The 18482-nt window shown below is 37.2% G+C and overlaps 1 protein-coding gene across 1 annotated transcript in view; it reads right to left on the reverse strand.

Moving 5' to 3' along the window:
* The window catches only part of LOC311506738 (uncharacterized protein), a gene marked incomplete at its 3' end in the record, with an annotated part of 72006 nt that overhangs the window by 45296 nt on the left and 8228 nt on the right, over nt 1-18482 (reverse strand). The window contains exons 7-15 of the mRNA XM_084570813.1: nt 16830-16926; nt 11001-11303; nt 4467-4766; nt 4050-4328; nt 3625-3924; nt 3151-3468; nt 2682-2996; nt 2271-2588; nt 1682-1815 (exon numbers count right to left, since the gene is read on the reverse strand). Coding sequence (XP_084426939.1) covers nt 1682-1815; nt 2271-2588; nt 2682-2996; nt 3151-3468; nt 3625-3924; nt 4050-4328; nt 4467-4766; nt 11001-11303; nt 16830-16926 — 2364 coding nt within the window. The remainder of the gene's footprint in view (nt 1-1681; nt 1816-2270; nt 2589-2681; nt 2997-3150; nt 3469-3624; nt 3925-4049; nt 4329-4466; nt 4767-11000; nt 11304-16829; nt 16927-18482) is intronic.

Here is an 18482-nt window from a genome sequence, read left to right on the forward strand (position 1 = left end):
ATTTACAGTAAGAATAAAAAATACAAAAGCCAACGCAGTAAAATGTATCATTTAAATGTCACTGAAACTCAAATACTACACTAACAAATACAACACGTTAATGACATTATCCTGTAGACATAACACCGCTAAGTACAGGAAGACATATTCATTTAAATCAATAAGAAATGTGGTATTTTTATTTTCTCAGCCAAGATAGATAGATAGATAGATAGATAGATAGATACTTTAATTAACCCATGGTATTGATTTTGCAGATAAACAACAGATAAATGATAATGTACATGTTAAAATAATGAAAAAGATTCATGCTTCCATTCTATCCTTTAATGTTTCTTGACCTGAAAACAAAGAAAACATCAAACTATTAAAATGTATAAGTATTATATTCAGTTGTCCAACACAGACAGTCTCTGGTTCTTTAATGCAGTACATAGTTGTGGCTTGGAGAGCTACACACAGACTCAGTTATTTAATGAATGTGGGCTTATTCATTAATCAATCTTTGGACAAATCAACACTTTGGTTACATTGTGAGGGTAAAAAGGAACACACTGGTGTGCTCTGCAAGATAAAAAGGCCTTCAGTGCAAACCATTCATGAACCTCTTAGGACAGATTAGACCTCTGAAAATCCAGGGCTGGAGGAAGGTGTATTACAGCTCATTAACATGTAAAGAGAAACCCCTTCACAACATTATCAAAGTCTGCAGCAGAGACTTTATGAGAGCAAATACAGAGGGCTCAGCACAAGGTGCAAAACATTCATGAGCACCAAGAATTCATGGGTCAATTTAGACTCCCAAGTCAGAGCAATTCTGGAACCACATTCAAGAAGAAAAAGTGTGGGGAAGGCTTAGAACCCAGGAGGTGCAAACCATTCATAAAGCTCCTCATAAACCTAGGCCAGATCACATTTGGAGGATATCACACCAGAAACGATCTGAAGAGCCAGAGCAGTTCTGGAACAGCATGTGGTCCATGAACATGCACATCTTTCAGTTGCACTGGGTCGGTAGCATTTATTAATGATGTGGTAGAAGCATTCTGAAGTGTATGGAGATATACTGTCTGATCAGATTCTTCCAAATGAAGCAGAGATGGCAGATGATGGTTCACAGCACAGATGGACAATGAGCCAACACGTTGTCTGAACGTATCCCAGGGGTTTTTGGAGGTAAAGAAGCAGAATAGTCGTCAGTGTCTGAGTCAGTCACCTGATCTCAGCTCAACAAACAGCATTTCACTTGCTGAAGGTAAAACTAAAGGTAGAAGAGCCACAAGACATCTGCAGTAGAGGCCTGACAAAGCATGACAAAGCAGGAAACCCACTGACCCATCCCACCAGGATGTCCATGGGTTCCAAACTTGAGGCAGTCTAAACTTTTAACATTTTATTTAGGATGAGGTTTATTTGTCCAGTCACCTTTGAGCCTGTGGAAATAAGGGACTGTGTTTGAAAAATGACTGTAACTTTATGATTAATGATTCAAAATGAAACACGCATCTTGGAAGTCATCACAATCATCCCCAACAAATTCACTCTGTATCTCTGGCCACTTTTGAGAGTTTCTATTATCGTTTGTGAAGATGGGAATGAACGGCTCAAACCTACAGGACAAAATAAAAACTACATGTAGCCCTTTAAAAAGCTGAAACTCAGAAAAACTCTGCATGTTTACCTTGATCAGGCTGAATATCATGCTATAGAGGAGAGAGAATATGAAGAGGACTATGAAGGAGGAGGATGTGAACCACAGGCTGCTGAACTCATCCTCTTCAGTGGCACCGTCTGTGCAGTTCAGAGCAAAACGTTCTAAAGAACAATAAGAAGAGGAAGGCACAGTATAGGTGGTTAGATGAGTTAGGTGTATGTATGCACATTTTTTTTTTATTAGGGCAACACACTCGTTCTCGCTCAATGAACAGCTGAACAATGGAACGGTAAAGCGAGGCTTGTCTGAAAACTACTGGTACAAAGTGAGTGTTTGTGCTTGTTTTAAGATGTTGTCATTCACGTACACACGGAACAAACGTTTCTCAATGCAACATTTATTTGAAACAGTCAGCACACTCATCAAGCTGCTGGACAATGGGACAAAGACAGATTTGAAACACACCATGACGACAAAGAAAACAACAATGTTTGTACAACCACAGTGATTGAGGACATCACAGAGTGAACAGGTTTTCATGACACAGAGACTGAATGACACATCAGCACAAAATACAACATTTAACGTTACTTTTCTTCACATTCACATGAATTACCCGTGGCCTGAGACACTCCTCGACGTTCCATAGGCTTATCACTACCAGCAGGCCAGACATTACAGGAGACCACATTTTTCTGGTTCCACTTTTCCTTGGTGGTGATGTAAAGACTTGTAACTGAGTAGCCATTTGTGGTCTTCTGTGGAGGGAAGTTGACGCCATCAGTGAAGACTCCACCTTCTTCTAACCAGGTGATGTAGTAATCCTGTTGCACGGAACTGGAGACCAGACACACCAGAGTGACCTCAGCTGACTTGTCTTTTTCAATGTCCTCATCTGGAAGGATGTGAACTGTCACTGTTGGCTTTGTTCCATCTGAAAGAGAGTCAAGGAGATCCATGACTGAGCTGAAGTCAACAACAACAGCAACCAATCCCTGTAATAGTCACTCTATGTTTAGTTACATACCTCCTCTCTTCACAGTCAGCTCTTGGATAACTGGTGTCATATCTCCTCTGGTGGCAGAACATCTCACTGTGTTGACTGTCTTCCACTCAGTGAGATTTTGAGTCAGTTTGCTGGTTTTGCTCTGTGCATCTTCTGTGGTGTTAATGTTGTTTGTCACAGTTGTTCCATTAATCTGCCAACTGATTGTAGTTTCAGAGACAGTGTTTCTGTCCTGTCCAGTGACGTTACACTCCAACTCTACCTGGTTGTTGTTGAATATTTTTTTGGGATTTGGGGAGTTCAGTGTCACTGAGATGGGAGCTACATGAGGGGAAACTATGAAAAAAACAACAATGATTAGTGGCATTTCCTATTTAGAGAATGAACAGGTTTTCATTGGAGAAAGTTCACTCTGATACTTAATGAGACATCAGTTCAGAAAACCACATTTATAACTCAGTCTACTATGTGTCACATTCACATGAATTACCTGTGGCCTTAGACACGTTTAGAGGTTCCATAGGCTGATCACTACCAGCAGGCCAGACGTTACAGTAGAACATCTTGTTCTGGTTCCACTTTTCCTTGGTGGTGATGTAAAGACTTGTAACTGAGTAGCCATTTGTGGTCTTCTGTGGAGGGAAACTGGTGCCATCAGTGAAGCCTCCAGCATCCTCTGACCAGGTGATGTAGTAATCCTGCAGCACAGGACTGGAGACCAGACACACCAGAGTGACCTCAGCTGAGCCTCCTTTACCGATGTCCTTGTCTGGAAGGATGTGAACTGTCACTGTTGGCTTTGTTCCATCTGAAAGAGAGATTCAGATTAACATGGACATCCATGCATGAGCTGAGTTTGAGTCATCTTGATACAGATACAGCTCTAATATTAACAATAAATAAAACAATACATTTGTTGAATAGCTACAGTTTGATATCTAGTCTTTTTCATTTAGTTACCTACCTCCTTTGTTCACAGTCAGCTCTTGGATAACTGGTGTCATATCTCCTCTGGTGGCAGAACATCTCACTGTGTTGACTGTCTTCCACTCAGCGAGACTTCGAGTCAGTTTGCTGGTTTTGCTCTGTGCACTGTTTTGTGTATTAATGTTGTTTGTCACAGTCTGTTCATTAATCTGCCAACTGATTGTAGTTTCAGAGACAGTGGTCGTGTCCTTTCCTGTGACGACACACTCCAACTCTACCTGGCTGTTTTCAAACAGCTTCTTGTGATTTGGAGGATTCAGTGTCACTGTGATGGGATCTGCATGAGAGGAAGTAATGAAATGAATTACGAATCCGCACTATTTACTTTTTTTGGACGGGAAAAGAGAAAAGACAGTCTTCTTAGTATTAGCTTCAGATTTCCATATGTTAATGACTGTTTACCTTTGGAGATCTCTTTGGTATATTTTTGTCCTTTGTGAGTCACCTCACAAGTGTACACAGCTTTACTGTCCCAGTCTGATTTGCTGATTTTCAGGACACTGACAGATGAATATCCATTCTGAACGTCTTTGGGGCTCCAAGCAGTGAAGTCAGTAACAGTGTTTCCATTCTTTTTCCAACTGAATTCCAGTTTGCCAGGGATAAACTCCTCAGCAGTACACACCAGAGTCTGTTTGTCTCCACTTGGCACTGATAGCAAAGTTACCTTTGGAGGAATTGCTGAATAGAGAAAGAAATACATAATTGTGTCATTTTATGTTTAATAATTGACAACATCTGCAGTCAGTATTCATTACCAGTTACCTGAGACTCAGATAGAAATTACAGAGAAATATGTTAAAATAAAAAGTTACATACGTAATTGAAGCTGCACATGTCCGTTTCCTCCAACGTGAGTCACAGAACATTTGTAAGACAAAGAATCAGATCTGGATACTTTGATCACACTGACTCCTGTATATTTGTTGTTATTCTTAACTAGAGGCGATATATATTGTTGAGAATCCAGACTGGTCCCTCGAGCGTTGGTCCATGCAAAAGTAACACTCTGTGGATTGAAGTCAGAAGCGAGACAGCCAAGAGTGATCTGATCTCCAGCCCCAGAATCACACTGAACCAGAGGGAAAATCTTTGGTGCAACTGTTGGTGCAACAGTTCCTGTGAAAGAAGAGGAAGTTTGAAATACATAAATACACAAAAATTAAAGTTTAAAAAACACATGCATCATCAAGCTGTTAAAAAAAACGTAGTGACAGAAATTACAATAAAGAGAAATTAAATTTCTTATATATCTCAGCCACAATTTAAAGGACACAATTTTTACAAGTTTATCTTTTACAAAAATTACTTTATCTTTGTGTCCGATAAATACAAAAATAGGTTTTAAAAAAAGAAAAAGAAAGAGAGCGTTTTAATTATTATTTTATTTTATTTTATTATTATGCAATACAATATTGCATATTATGAAAATCGGAAAGTATATTGTTGCAAACCACACATCATGTTATTAGATAACATGATTAATTACAAATAATTTAACTGTCAGTGCAAATTTACCCATATGATGATTTTAATTTTCTTTCTTCTTTCTATTTTTTAGCATCATCAACATCATGTTAAAAAAATATAGTGACAAAAATTACAATAAAGAGAAATCAAGATTCTTACTTATCTAAGTCACGATTTAAAGGATACAGTTTTTACAAGTTTATTGTGTTAGCAAAATGAATTTCCCTTTGTGTCCAGTAAAAACACAAATAAGTTAAAATATGAGACAGAGAAAGATAGCTTTTTTAAATTATTTAATTTAATTTAATTTAATCTTCTATTCAATACAATTACAACTATAAAAAACCCGAAAGTGTATTGTCTCAAACTACACATCATGTTATTAGATAATATTATTAATTACAAATAATTTAACCATCACCTCAAATTTGTGCATATGATGATTTTAATGTTCTTTCTTCTTTCTTTTCCCTTGTTTCAGTTTTTTAGTCAAGGTTGAGTTGTTTTCTTACATATCTCAGCCACGATTAAAAGGATACGGTTTTACAAGTTTTATTTTTTTTATCACAATTATTTTATTTTTGTATCTGGCAAAAACATAAATATGTTAAAAAAAGAGCTTTTTTAAATTATTATTCATTTCTTTTCTTTTCTTATTATGCAATACATTTACAACTATACATAATCTGAAAGTGTATTGTCTCAAATTAAACATCATGTTATTAAATAATAGGATTAATTACAAATTATTTAACCGTCACTGCAAATTTGTGCATATGATGATTTTAATTTTCTTTCTTCTTTCTTTTTCCTCCTTGTTTCTATTTTTTAGTCAAGGTTGAGTTGTTTCAGTGAAACACGTACCGTTTCTTTAACTTCCTCTAAAATAAATATACCACACCACATTTTATTTCTAATTTTAGTTTCACTGCGGCCGTTTACACTGTTACATTCTACTCTGCTTTTATTGTATATATTGTATTTTATTGTGTAGAGCTGCTATAGTTTCTATTTTTATTGCTCCTGAACCAAAGAGCTGCCAAACTGTATTTGGTTGTTTTTCACCAGACAATGACAATAAAAAACTTCTTATTCTACTGTAGTTATGATCCATATTATGTCATTTATACGCTATAAATACCAGATAGAATGGAAAAACATACACAAGCATGTAGATTTTCATCTCCCGGTCGGTAACATTAACATTAATATTACATCAAACACCGTCCTGAATTAATTGATAATGATTTAGAAGAATATTTTCTAATTATTTTAAACAAACTGCCTCATTAAAAACATCCGGTCAGCTCTGTTTCATCTGCTCTGTCAGTTTAAATTTAAAGAACATATGAACGCAACTTTTTTTACTCAATAAACACGATTTAAAATAAAATATAAAGAAGTCACTGCAGATATTATGTTTAAATGTGTCTTACCTGAAGTTACTGTGACTGTAGTTCCTTTACCCCAGTAGTCGAAATAATCACAGTGCTGCGTCTCCATTCAGTGGCTGAACAAAAACCTAGAGCACCTGGAAAAACGGGTAAAAACCTGAGAAATGGATGAAATCAACACAAATCCTGCTCAGTGTGATACTGTGGTGTCACCCTGTGAGATGAAGTTTTGTTCTGATGTTTTATCATGTGTCTAATTTAAGATTTACAGGAAGATAACGTTTCTGTTTGTACACAGACTTTGACTTGAAACTGTTAATTAACTAACTTTTAAATATAAAACCAGCTCATTCAAATAATCTAAACATATTAGTTACCTGATGCTCCAGCAAAAAACCTTTTCTTTTCTCATTTTTAAATAAAAAGTAGAGCAGAGTGAGAAGTTTAGTCCTCGTAGGTTTTTGTGTGGATGTATATCTCAGTGCCACCCCATACCACAGTGAAAAACCCTCGTACAAAAACCTCGTACAAAAACACTGTTCCCTGGAGAGGAGAGGAAGGAGACCTCAACTGTCATCAGTTAAATTTAACAACTTCTCTTCTAATCAACAAAGTTATTTTTAAGTTGCATTTTTTTTCACATTTTCTCCATTTTTAAAAATGACTAACAATCATTCATTATTAATATTTTATGCAGTCTTTTCTCAGCGTCTCAGTGCCACATCTCAGTGTCTGTCTGTCTCACAGTCACATAGAAATCATGGAGACAGTTTCTCAAATTAAAACTATAAGACTAATCAAGACTATAAAATGGCTCCAGACTATAATAATTTCTCATTGAGCAATAGTTGTCTTTAATGGCCATGTGCCATTTTGCATGTATTTTTATTTTTCTGGAAATATCTGGAGAAATGGTTCACATTTACACAACATTAAACCAGTAAATGATGACATTTTCTCGATACATAATAATGGAGAAAATGTTTAATTCATAAGCACTCACATTAGTGAAACAGTTTAAAATACAGTATTTAAAATTTGTTTTGTACGTGTGTTTAAGATTCTTGTGGAACCATATTTGGTAACTTCAGCACACATTTTAAATTGCATCTCTCCATGAGGTTTAGAAACATGTGTTTTTCTCTCAGCCAATCAGAGAAGATCAAGGAAACATTCTCAGGTCAAATCTGGGTCAAAGCTGGGTCCACCTCTGCATGAACACTGAGCGTACCTGCTTTATTAGGTACCAGGAAGAAGTGGCCTGATGTTGTCCAATGTGATAATGTGAATGTTGACAAGTGTCTGAATCAGTACTGATGTTCTAATGGTCTAAATACATATTTACATTTGTTTACCACTGAAGGGCAAAGAACCATATGAACTGACACTGAACTGACTCACAGCTGACCAATAAACATTTAGTAGCCAAGTGTCCATTTACTTTTGATCTCTTGTAGTTTGGGCTGTTTCTCACTCTCCAAGGACCAAGCTACATGTTGCCTGTTCAGACTTCATAGCAGAGACGTGTTTGTGGACAGATGAACCATGATGGAAACGTTTTTCTTTTTTTTTTTAATAAAGACAAAATACAGCAATCAAACATAGAATTTTCAGTTTTGAGCACCCACACCCCATGGACAACAGAAACTAGCACTCCCCAAACCCTCAGGTCTCTCTCAGAAATAAACAAAATAAAAAAAAATAAAAATAAAAAATTCTGCACTCATATAAGACACACTTTTAACGGCCTATCATGTTGCACTCTGTCCTTCACCAGTCTGTGAGCCACCTCCCACTACCGGAGAGTTTTAACGCTGGCTCCATATATTCAGGCAACAGAACACTCCATCAAAACTATATCAAGAAAGGTGTTGGCCCACTGCTGCCAGTTCAAGGTAGTGGTCTTTACTATTGATCTATTCCATCTATTTTACCTATGGTCATATTTTGAGGCTCTCTGGCAGAGGACAATTTTAAAAAGAATATATAAAATAATTCAACTTAGATTGTAATTGTAGGATTTGTTGATTACCATCTTTCTCACTTGGTGACAGCTTATACCTGAGACATTATCCAGGTTGTTTCTCCCATTTTTTATGAACTTATTATCTCAGAACAGTTAGAGGGAAAATCCATCACTTGGACCCAAGGATGACAGAAAAAACATTGGGGGTCAAAGGTCAATATGAAACAAGGACAAACTGAAATATTTATTTATCTATTTGTTCTAAATCTCTCTGAAGTGTTCTCTGTAATTTTATATTCAAACTACAGCAAATTAAAAAATAATAATTACACATTTTCAGCTAGATGGGTATAAGCAAACCACACAACTGATATTTATCATTCAGCTTCTGTCTCATCTGGAAATAAATAATGGAACAAGTAAAAATATCTGATTAAAATGTTAAATCAGTTTTAATCAAACGAACACATTCACATTTACACTCACATCAACAGAATATTTAACCTTCACAGTCTGCTGCAACAAAAAACATCTGAATGAAGAAGGTTTATTGAGACTGTGTTTCTCTGAATGTGTTGATGATGTTACATTAAAGTTTATTACATGAATGTGAAAAGAAGAAAGAACATATTTGTTTTAGAGAATGAGATGGGTTTTTGTACAGCTGCTCAACCAACTTCAGTCACTGTGAGTCTCTAGCACAATAATAAACAGCAGAATCTTCAGTCTTCAGACTGTTCATCTGCAGAAACAGCTGTTCTCTGTTGTTGTCTGTGGAGATGGTGAACCGGCCTTGAACTGACTGAGAGTAGTAGATGTAGCTGCTAACAGAAGGATGTATACTTGAAACCCACTCCAGTCCTTTTCCAGGAGCCTGTCTGACCCAGCCCCAACCGTAGGTGCTGAAGTCCAGTCCAGATGTTATACAGGTCAGTCTGTGAGACTCTCCAGGTCTTTTAACCACTGGTTCAGACTCTGTTATGGTCCAACCTTCAGCTCCACTCCAAACAAACAGAGCAACCACCAAGAGTGTCAGCTTTCTGTCAGCCATGTTGACAGTGTGATTAGTAGGTTTTCAACTCCCCTTTAAATATGATGTCAACTGGAGCCCTGCGAGAATTTGGTTACAGTCAGCTCCTCCTACATCACTCCATCTATTAAAGTCACATTCAAGGGAATCAACTCACAATTTGACTTTTGGACAAATATTAAATGTCATTGTCCTCTCAGAGACACACAGACACACCAGTCCTATATTTGGTAAAATGAATAACTGATGTCATCAAGTCAATCCTCTCTGATCTGTGTATATCATCAACACTACAACCATGAGGATTTTATCAATATCAGCCTGGTTGAGAAACAAATAATCTACTTTTATATAGTTTTTCTGACCATGTAATTTTTTTTTGTCATCTGTCAAGTTACATTAATGCTTTACAGTTATCATTGATTGTGAACATCTCACAAAGTCATGTTTTAATGTAATTCTGTACAGCATCATTTCATATCTCAAATATATGTATATATTGATTCAGTATTAAACAGTGCTTTGCTTTGGACATTGAAAGAGTTATGTTACTGTTAGTGATGTAAATACTTTTAAATCTGAAATGATGAAAATATTAATTATTTTAATGTTCAGCCTTCAGCCTATTTTCACCTATACAATATCTCCCATTTCCATCCATCCCTCTTAACTGACAATACTGCCACTCTTGTCCATAGCCTGGTCACGTCCCGTCTGGACTACTGCAACTCCCTTTTATTTGGTTTACCTGACAAATCCATCCATAAACTACAACTGGTTCAAAACTACACCGCACGAATCATCACTACAACCCCCTCCATAAGTCACATAACACCAGTCCTGCAGCAGCTCCACTGGCTTCCTGTCAAATTCCGTATCACCTACAAAATCCTACTTCTCACCTTCAAGGCATTAAACAACCTCGCTCCTCAGTACCTCACTAACCTGCTCCAAATAAACATTCCTGCCCGCACTCTTAGGTCATCCTCATCACTACAACCAGAGCCTTCTCCCATTAAGGGCCCTGCCTCTGGAACGCCCTCCCGGAACACTTACAAAATTATGCTCAAAACTTATTTATTCAGACAGGCCTACTCCATTCCATAGTCTCACTTCTAGCTCCCATTCTGTCTGCCATTTGTATGTAACTATATGTTCTTTATAATGCTCATGTGTACTTTAATTGTGTCTTATTTTAATAATTTTGTACTGTGACCTTGAGTGTCATGAAAGGTGCCTATAAATAAAATATATTATTATTATTATTATTATTATTATTATTATAAACATATGAATGTATATGAATATTTGGGATATTTGATATGAAATAGTATACAATAGGTGGTGCTAATGCATTTAATGTAAAACATACAGAAATCTATTGTGGATATATGTTTAGAGAAAACCCAGCTGTCTCTGAGTCACATTGCTGTTTGTTGTCTGTGGAGGTTTTTGTACAGCTGCTCCACTGTCTTCAGTCACTGTGTCTCTACGAGCACAGAAGTAAACAGCAGAATCTTCTACTGTCAGTCTCTGGACCTGGAGGTACTGAGTGCTGCTGGACACATCTTCAGTCATGATGAAACGACTTTGGAAAGAACTGCCATAGCTAGCAGAGTTTGAACCTGTGTTCATCCTCCCAATCCACTCCAGAGCTTTTCCTGGTTTCTGTCGTATCCAGTGAAGATAGTTGCTTGTCATGGTGTAACCAGATATGACACATGACATCTTCACTGTCTCTCCAGGTCTCTTCACCTCAGAGGGAGACTGGTCCAGTTTGATCTCACTCCAAACTCCTGGAAGCAAAGAACTTGTGATCATCATCCATCACACTGTGATATTAACAGAAAAAGTCTTCAGTGTTTTAGAGCAGAAATGATTTTCTTACCGTGAACACTAACTATAAAGAACAAACTCCAGGAAAGTAGATTTTCCATAGTTTAACACTTTATGATCAGAGTGTTTGTCAGATTTAATAAAAGTCTCCAAACTGCTCTGTCACAAATGACATGAGAGTTCCAGATGATGTGTTTATAAAGGAGCAACACTTTGCATAGAGCTCCCTCTACAGGTTTAAAAAGGAACATTCAGCTCCATGTTGCCTGTTCAGACTTCACAGCAGATGTTTTTAAAACATTTCAGAAATATCAACATTTCACTCACATTTCTTATGGTTGTTGTGGATGATGTTGAGGTCACTGGAACATGCAGTTTTATAATCTCCAACCAGCTTTAGGGCCCTAACCTAACATGCTGCGGCTGGAAGAAAATACGGTTCTTGTGAAGATATTGATAGTTCACTCAACATAGGGGTGAAGCAACATATAAAAGCTTGCACAGCAGCCTTCTAAACCTTCTGGATTTCTCTTGGTGCTCTGTGTGCTCTATCTTTCTGCTCTCTCTCAATGTGAGAATGTGTCTGAGACAGAGGACGTTGTTGAGGAGGACCCTGATTATGAGACATCCTCCTCTGATGAGAATGAGACCCTCAGTGTTGATCCTCCTGTTGTCTCTCAACCACCAGTAAACACACTACCTTCCAAAAATGGAAAGATATTATGGTCCAGCTCCCTACTTGAACAACAGGCTAGACTTAGTGCTGCTAATGTCATCAAAATGGTTCCAGGCCCCAGCAGATATACTGTCAGCCATGTCCAAGACATCAGATCAGCATTGGAGCTCTTTATAATACCATCAATGAGAAATGATATACTTGAGATGACATATTTAGAGGGGGGGTGAGTATATGGGGACATTTGGATAGACTTGGATGTGACCCTCTAACAAGCCTACAATAGGTAGCTCATTTTGGCAGGAGTGTAGAAGTCAAAAGGTGAAGCTACAGCAAGGCTTTGTGCTGCTGACACTGACACGGACACTGGTAATGAACATAATATATGTTATGATTCTAGATAACAGAAATAGTTTTTAATACAAAATGTTACAGATAAAAAATGAAATGTATTTCAAAAAATGATATAAAGCCACTTAAACATATCTGTTTCCAATTTAAGGTCAGTCAGTGAGATTTTATTTGAATTTTAATCATTTACTGGAGGTTTAAATTGCTGGAGTCAGATTGACCTCAAGCATAAAAGGTGTTAATAAATTTGAGTGTAACAGGAGGATTAAATGATTTTTCATAAGGTGATGGCTAAAAATATATGTATATTAAAAAAGGAAAATAAAGCATCAATATATTCAGTACATACAAGGGAGTTTATTAATACAGAGAAGTTTGTCGTTATTTTATGTTATAATAATTCATTTAAGATGTCTTGTCGCTGGTAAGATTTTTTTTTAAATCTGGTTAACCCTAAGCCTGTTATACATGCACTTTATGAAGGAACTGCTTCTCTCAGTGATCTGGTGTGGAATCATTCGTGGTGTGAGGGCTCCTCCTCTGGTGGCTTCATGTTCCAAGTGTTCAGAAACTGAGAGGTTTTTGTTCAGGTCTACCGATGGTTTGTGTTACTGTGACTCTCTGGCACAGTAATACACAGCAGAGTCTTCAGGCTGCACATTCTGTCCATTTAGAGTCACTGTCTTGCTGGAAGAGTCTAAGTTGATACTGAACTTGTTCTTCAGAGAATCTTTGTAGCTTGAGGTGTATCCAACTCCTGCACCTCCAATCCACTCCAGTCCTTTTCCTGCAGGTTGTCTGATCCAATGTGTCATATAGCTGCTTAGAGAATAAGAGACCTGACAGGTGATGGTCAGACGTTGACCTGGCTGCACAGTCACAGAGGCTGGTTGTGTCAACTCTTCACACTTCACACCTGTTAAAAAGAGGAACATATATATTTACTTTAAATAATCATGTTACAATTCAAAAGAAGGAACTGTTAACAAAGAAAAACCCAGAGAGACTCACAGGATCCAGCTGCCAACAGCAGCAGCAGAGCTACAGGAAACATGTTGAGTCTGATGTTCTGTTTCCTCCACAGTCTGATGTGAAGTTTTTATATCTGAGTAGAGACGACGTCACTGAGTTTGTATACAGTCAAACATATGAAGCATCAGTGTTGGTATAACTGCAGCCAGTAGAAGAAGATGAAGGAATGGGAAATTGACTGAGCCATGAAATATTCTGTAACCACTATTTACATTGTGGAAGGGACGCTGTCTAAGATCATCTGTATAATATAAACACTATGCATGAAGAAGTTTAACACATGTTTGCATCAGAAGATTTGAATTATTTCATTGTGTTTGGAGAGTGTTAAATTATTTTGAAGTAGACTTGTATCAAAAATTGTCATTGTCCTCTCAGAGACACACAGACACACCAGTCCTATATTTGGTAAAATGAATAACTGATGTCATCAAGTCAGTCCTCTCTGATGTGTGTATATCATCAACACTACAACCATGAGGATTTGATTAATTACAAAATGTCAGTCTTGGTTTAGATATCAGGTACACTAGTCATTATTCTGAGCATTGACTAACTTTTTTTTGTCATCTCACAAAGTCACACTAATGATTTAAAATTATTATTGATTGTGGACATCTCACATTTTTGTGTTTATAAAGGAGCAAAACTTTGCATAGAGCTCCCTCTACAGGTTTAAAAAGGAACATTCAGCAGTTCAAAGCTCTGTTCCACATCACTGCCTGGAAGCTTATTGTGGAGCAGATGAGAGCATGCAATAATATAAAGCATCTGTCCTCAGCCCTACTCATAATACTCTGCTGAGAATCAGTGTGGAGTTTGATGGTTTAATGGGACAGCTACAGGAACCAGGAGGACAAAGACAAAACTCTTGGTGGGGAACAGAAGGCTGAGATAGTTGACTGGAAGGCAGATGGAGCAGATGAGTCAGAGACAGGTAGGGTCGGTACCAGGAAGTCTCACATGGCGAAGAAGAAGCTGACAGAGGAGTGAGTGTGGAACTGAAGAATATATGCTGGCCTGATTAGAGAATGAGAAGCAGCTGTGTGCACAGGTGAGCTGAGTTGACTGATGAGGTGGGAGTGGCTGGCAGGCTGAGTGATGCAGAGGGGGGGTCAATGGAAAAGTACGTCGAGGGAGATGGGTGACTGGGCTGTGACAAATAGTAGGCGCGTTCGACTTCATGCAGATCTGAGCAGATCTGACTTGACGTGATGCATGCTGGGTAGAACAAGTTCATTTTAACCAATCATATTCGAGATCTATGAGCATGACAACCCAGCATGCATCACGTCAAGTCAGATCTGCACAGATATGCATGTAGTCGAACGCGCCTAATGTCTAAATATATAGAGTCAAGCCAAACATCTGGACTGTTATCTGTGTTGTTCTGACAAACCAGTCATCTACTCTGAGCCTTGTGTGATCTCTTTAGTGCATGAACTGACACTGAACTGACTCACAGCTGACCAATAAACATTTAGCAGCCAACTGTCCATTTAACAGAAAAACTAAAGGCTCTGCAGGGATGGCAGGAAAATAAGAAGACAGGAGAAATAACAGGACAAAAGTTCCACACAACACAGGAAGAATAACAGACGACACGACAGAGAACAAAGGGAAAGGCAGGGCTATATATACACACAAGTGGGCAGAGGGGTGACGAGACACAGGTGAAACTAATGAGGACGGAGCACACGAGGAGAAACCAATGAAACAATCAAACAAATCAAAGAACCATGACACATTCAAGGTTTATTTTATTTGAACAATTTTCTCATTTCTCTTTACTATTGATCTATTCCATCTATTTTACCTATGGTCATATTTTTGAGGACAATTTTAAAAAGAATATATAAAATAATTCAACTTAGATTGTAATTGTAGGATTTGTTGATTACCATCTTTCTCACTTGGTGACAGCTTATACCTGAGACATTATCCAGGTTGTTTCTCCCATTTTTTTATGAACTTATTATCTCAGAACAGTTAGAGGGAAAATCCATCACTTGGACCCAAGGATGACAGAAAAAACTGTTTAAAAATATTGAAACTGAAATATTTATTTATCTATTTGTTCTAAATCTCTCTGAAGTGTTCTCTGTAATTTTATATTCAAACTTCAGCAAATTAAAAAATAATAATTAAACATTTTCAGGTAGATGGGTATAAGCAAACCACACAACTGATATTCATCATTCAGCTTCTGTCTCATTTGGAAATAAATAATGGAACAAGTAAAATATATCTTTCCAATTCTGTAATATTATTTCTACAAACCTATAGGTGATCATTTCTTATCAGTCATGAAATTAATAAATTTAAACTATGTCGTTATCTCCTACAAATAATTAGTTATAGCAAGGATGTTAAGTTTAAAATAAAAAAAATAAAGATAAAAAGTGTCGTCACACATAAAAACTGTGCACATCATAATTTATTCAGTGTTCAGTGAGGAATCCTCAATGAGGAATAAGTTAATCAGAGGCAGGTCAAACTTTAAAGTTACAAACTGACTTGTGTCTGATCAAAGATCACATGTTACTACTTCAGTCTGTGTTCAAGTCAGTTTCAAAGTTACTGTGAGCCACTAATGGAGGAAGATAGCCAGATGCTGAACTGTTTCTCTCAGTGATCTGATGTGAAATCATTAGTGGTGTGAGGGCTCCTCCTCTGGTGGCTTCATGTTCCAAGTGTTCAGACACTGAGAGGTTTTTGTTCAGGTCTACTGATGGTTTGTGTCACTGTGGGTATCAAGAACTAGATATCCTCTAACCTCAAAGATGATTTTATCTTTTTTAATAAACTATGACCTAAACATGACAATTTATAGGCTGGCAGCAGTATGGTGTTCAGCACTGATGTCTCACAGCAAGAAGGTTCTGGGTTTGAATCCATCAGCTGACAGGGGCCTCTCTGAGCCACTGAATCCAGTATTCACTAAATGTTAATCCAGACACTTTACAGGTAAGTGTGTAGGTTTCTCCAGCTTAGAATGAAAAAATAATCAATTTACATTTCCATCTGTACATTTTAAAATCCAGATTGTGTCCTGTTGATTATTTCTGTGTATATGAACACATTTGAAAGATTTTTCCTTTTTTTACAATACACCTAAAAACTTAAGCTCAATCTTGCAATTTATATCAGGTTCTAATTATTTAACCTTTGTTTGTTTTTGTTCTTTGTTTATTGCTGAGTTAAGTGTCACTCACTGTGTCTTTAACATCCACTATATCGTACATCATTTGCAGATCCGTTGCATTGACATTAATTAACTTAAGTATTATTCTTTTCAATTAATTTTAAAGAAACAGCAGCGTTAAAAACATCTGGTCAACTCAGAAATTTCAACAACATATGAACTGAACTTCTCTGTCTGAAAAAAAGGATTAACGTAGTCACTGCATGTTGAAGTTTAGCTTACCTGAATATACTGCAACTTCAGGTCCTTGTCCCCAGTAGTCAAAATACCGGCCCGTCTCACTGTGATAAACCCTCCTACAAAAACCTAACACTGTTTCCTGCAGTAGAGAGAAAGGAGACCTTTAATGTAATCAGTGAGGAAGAATGGAACACAACTCAAATTCTAAACAATAGAACTATATTAACATTATTCATTTAAGTTTTATTATGAACTCAAATGATTACAACTATATATCTGCAAACATCCTAAATTAGCAGGAGTTTATCTTTCAAATTGTTGTTGTGCTTAACAATCACATTTGTAGGTCTTTCTATCAAACCAATGACGTCGACGTCTGTGTTATCAATACCAAAAGAAAATAGAGAAAACAAAGATTCACTTCATTGTTCATTGATCCAGTGTGCTAAGAGATGAGGACTGGAGGTTTTTGTACAGCTGCTCAACCAACTTCAGTCACTGTGAGTCTCTAGCACAATAATAAACAGCAGAATCTTCAGTCTTCAGACGGTTCATCTGCAGAAACACCTGATGTTTGCTGTTGTCTCTGGAGATGGTGAACCGGCCTTCAACTGACTGAGAGTAGTGTTTCTCGCCACCAACACCATTACTTATAGTGGAAACCCACTCCAGTTCTTTTCTAGGAGCCTTTCTGAGCCAGTGAATCCAGAATTCATCAAATGGGAATCCAGAAACTGTACAGGTCAGTGTGTGGGATTCTCCAGCCCTTTTAAGCACTGCCAGACTATTAACACCTGTTAGGAAAAATAAGAAAACAGTCACTCACAACTCTTCAGCAACCCTTTGAATACCAATTCAAGTCAAGATGAGTGAAAGTGTTGACCTGCCCAGCAGATAGTTAAAAGCAGCAGTCCTGTCCTACAGTCCATCATGTTAAACTGTGTGTCCACTGTTCTCTGTCATCCTCTCTGCAGTCAGATAAGTAGAGGTGGAAGACATCTTTGTTTTGCATTGACTCCTCCTCTCAGGAAGGATGCAGCTGGACTGGATCAGTTATCTGCTGATAATTTTCACAGACATGAGGTATACTTTACATATGGATATATTTTTTTACATGTTGGTGATGATTAGACCAGATGACAACAGAGATTTGATCTGAATAAATAAACCATTATCAGCTGCTTTTAAGGCCTTTCCACAGACTCCATCAAACGATTATCAAGTAATTATAAGAGAACAAATATCAAACTTAGTCCTTGTCCTTCACTGTCCTCTAGTGTCTCAATAAATTGGACTGTACATTTACAGTCTTCAGTCTAAAAATACACACCATAGTTTTTATATTAGATGTTGAGTCAAAGCTGCTTGTGTCTGGATGGGTTTGTTCTGGATTGAATAGAAGTTGTTAGAGCTCCATGTACTGTCCCCTGAGAAACCTTCAGCCTGTGGTTGGTTAAAAAACCTATTTCACTTATAGCACGTTTTACATTTAGTACAAAATTAAAAGAAGACTTAATGCAATGACTGATGTACTCAGAAAGCAATAAAGCAACCACAGTGATAAAAAAAAACATATATATATAATATTGATTTAATCCCAGATTTTAAATGCCTTTACTCAAGATGCTTTGCTATATGAGTAAAATAACTGAACATTTTTAAACGTTGGACACGCGGGAAGTGTTTTGCTCCTTG

This window comes from Chelon labrosus (assembly GCF_963514085.1).
Source record: "Chelon labrosus genome assembly, chromosome: 21".
NCBI lineage: Eukaryota > Metazoa > Chordata > Actinopteri > Mugiliformes > Mugilidae > Chelon > Chelon labrosus.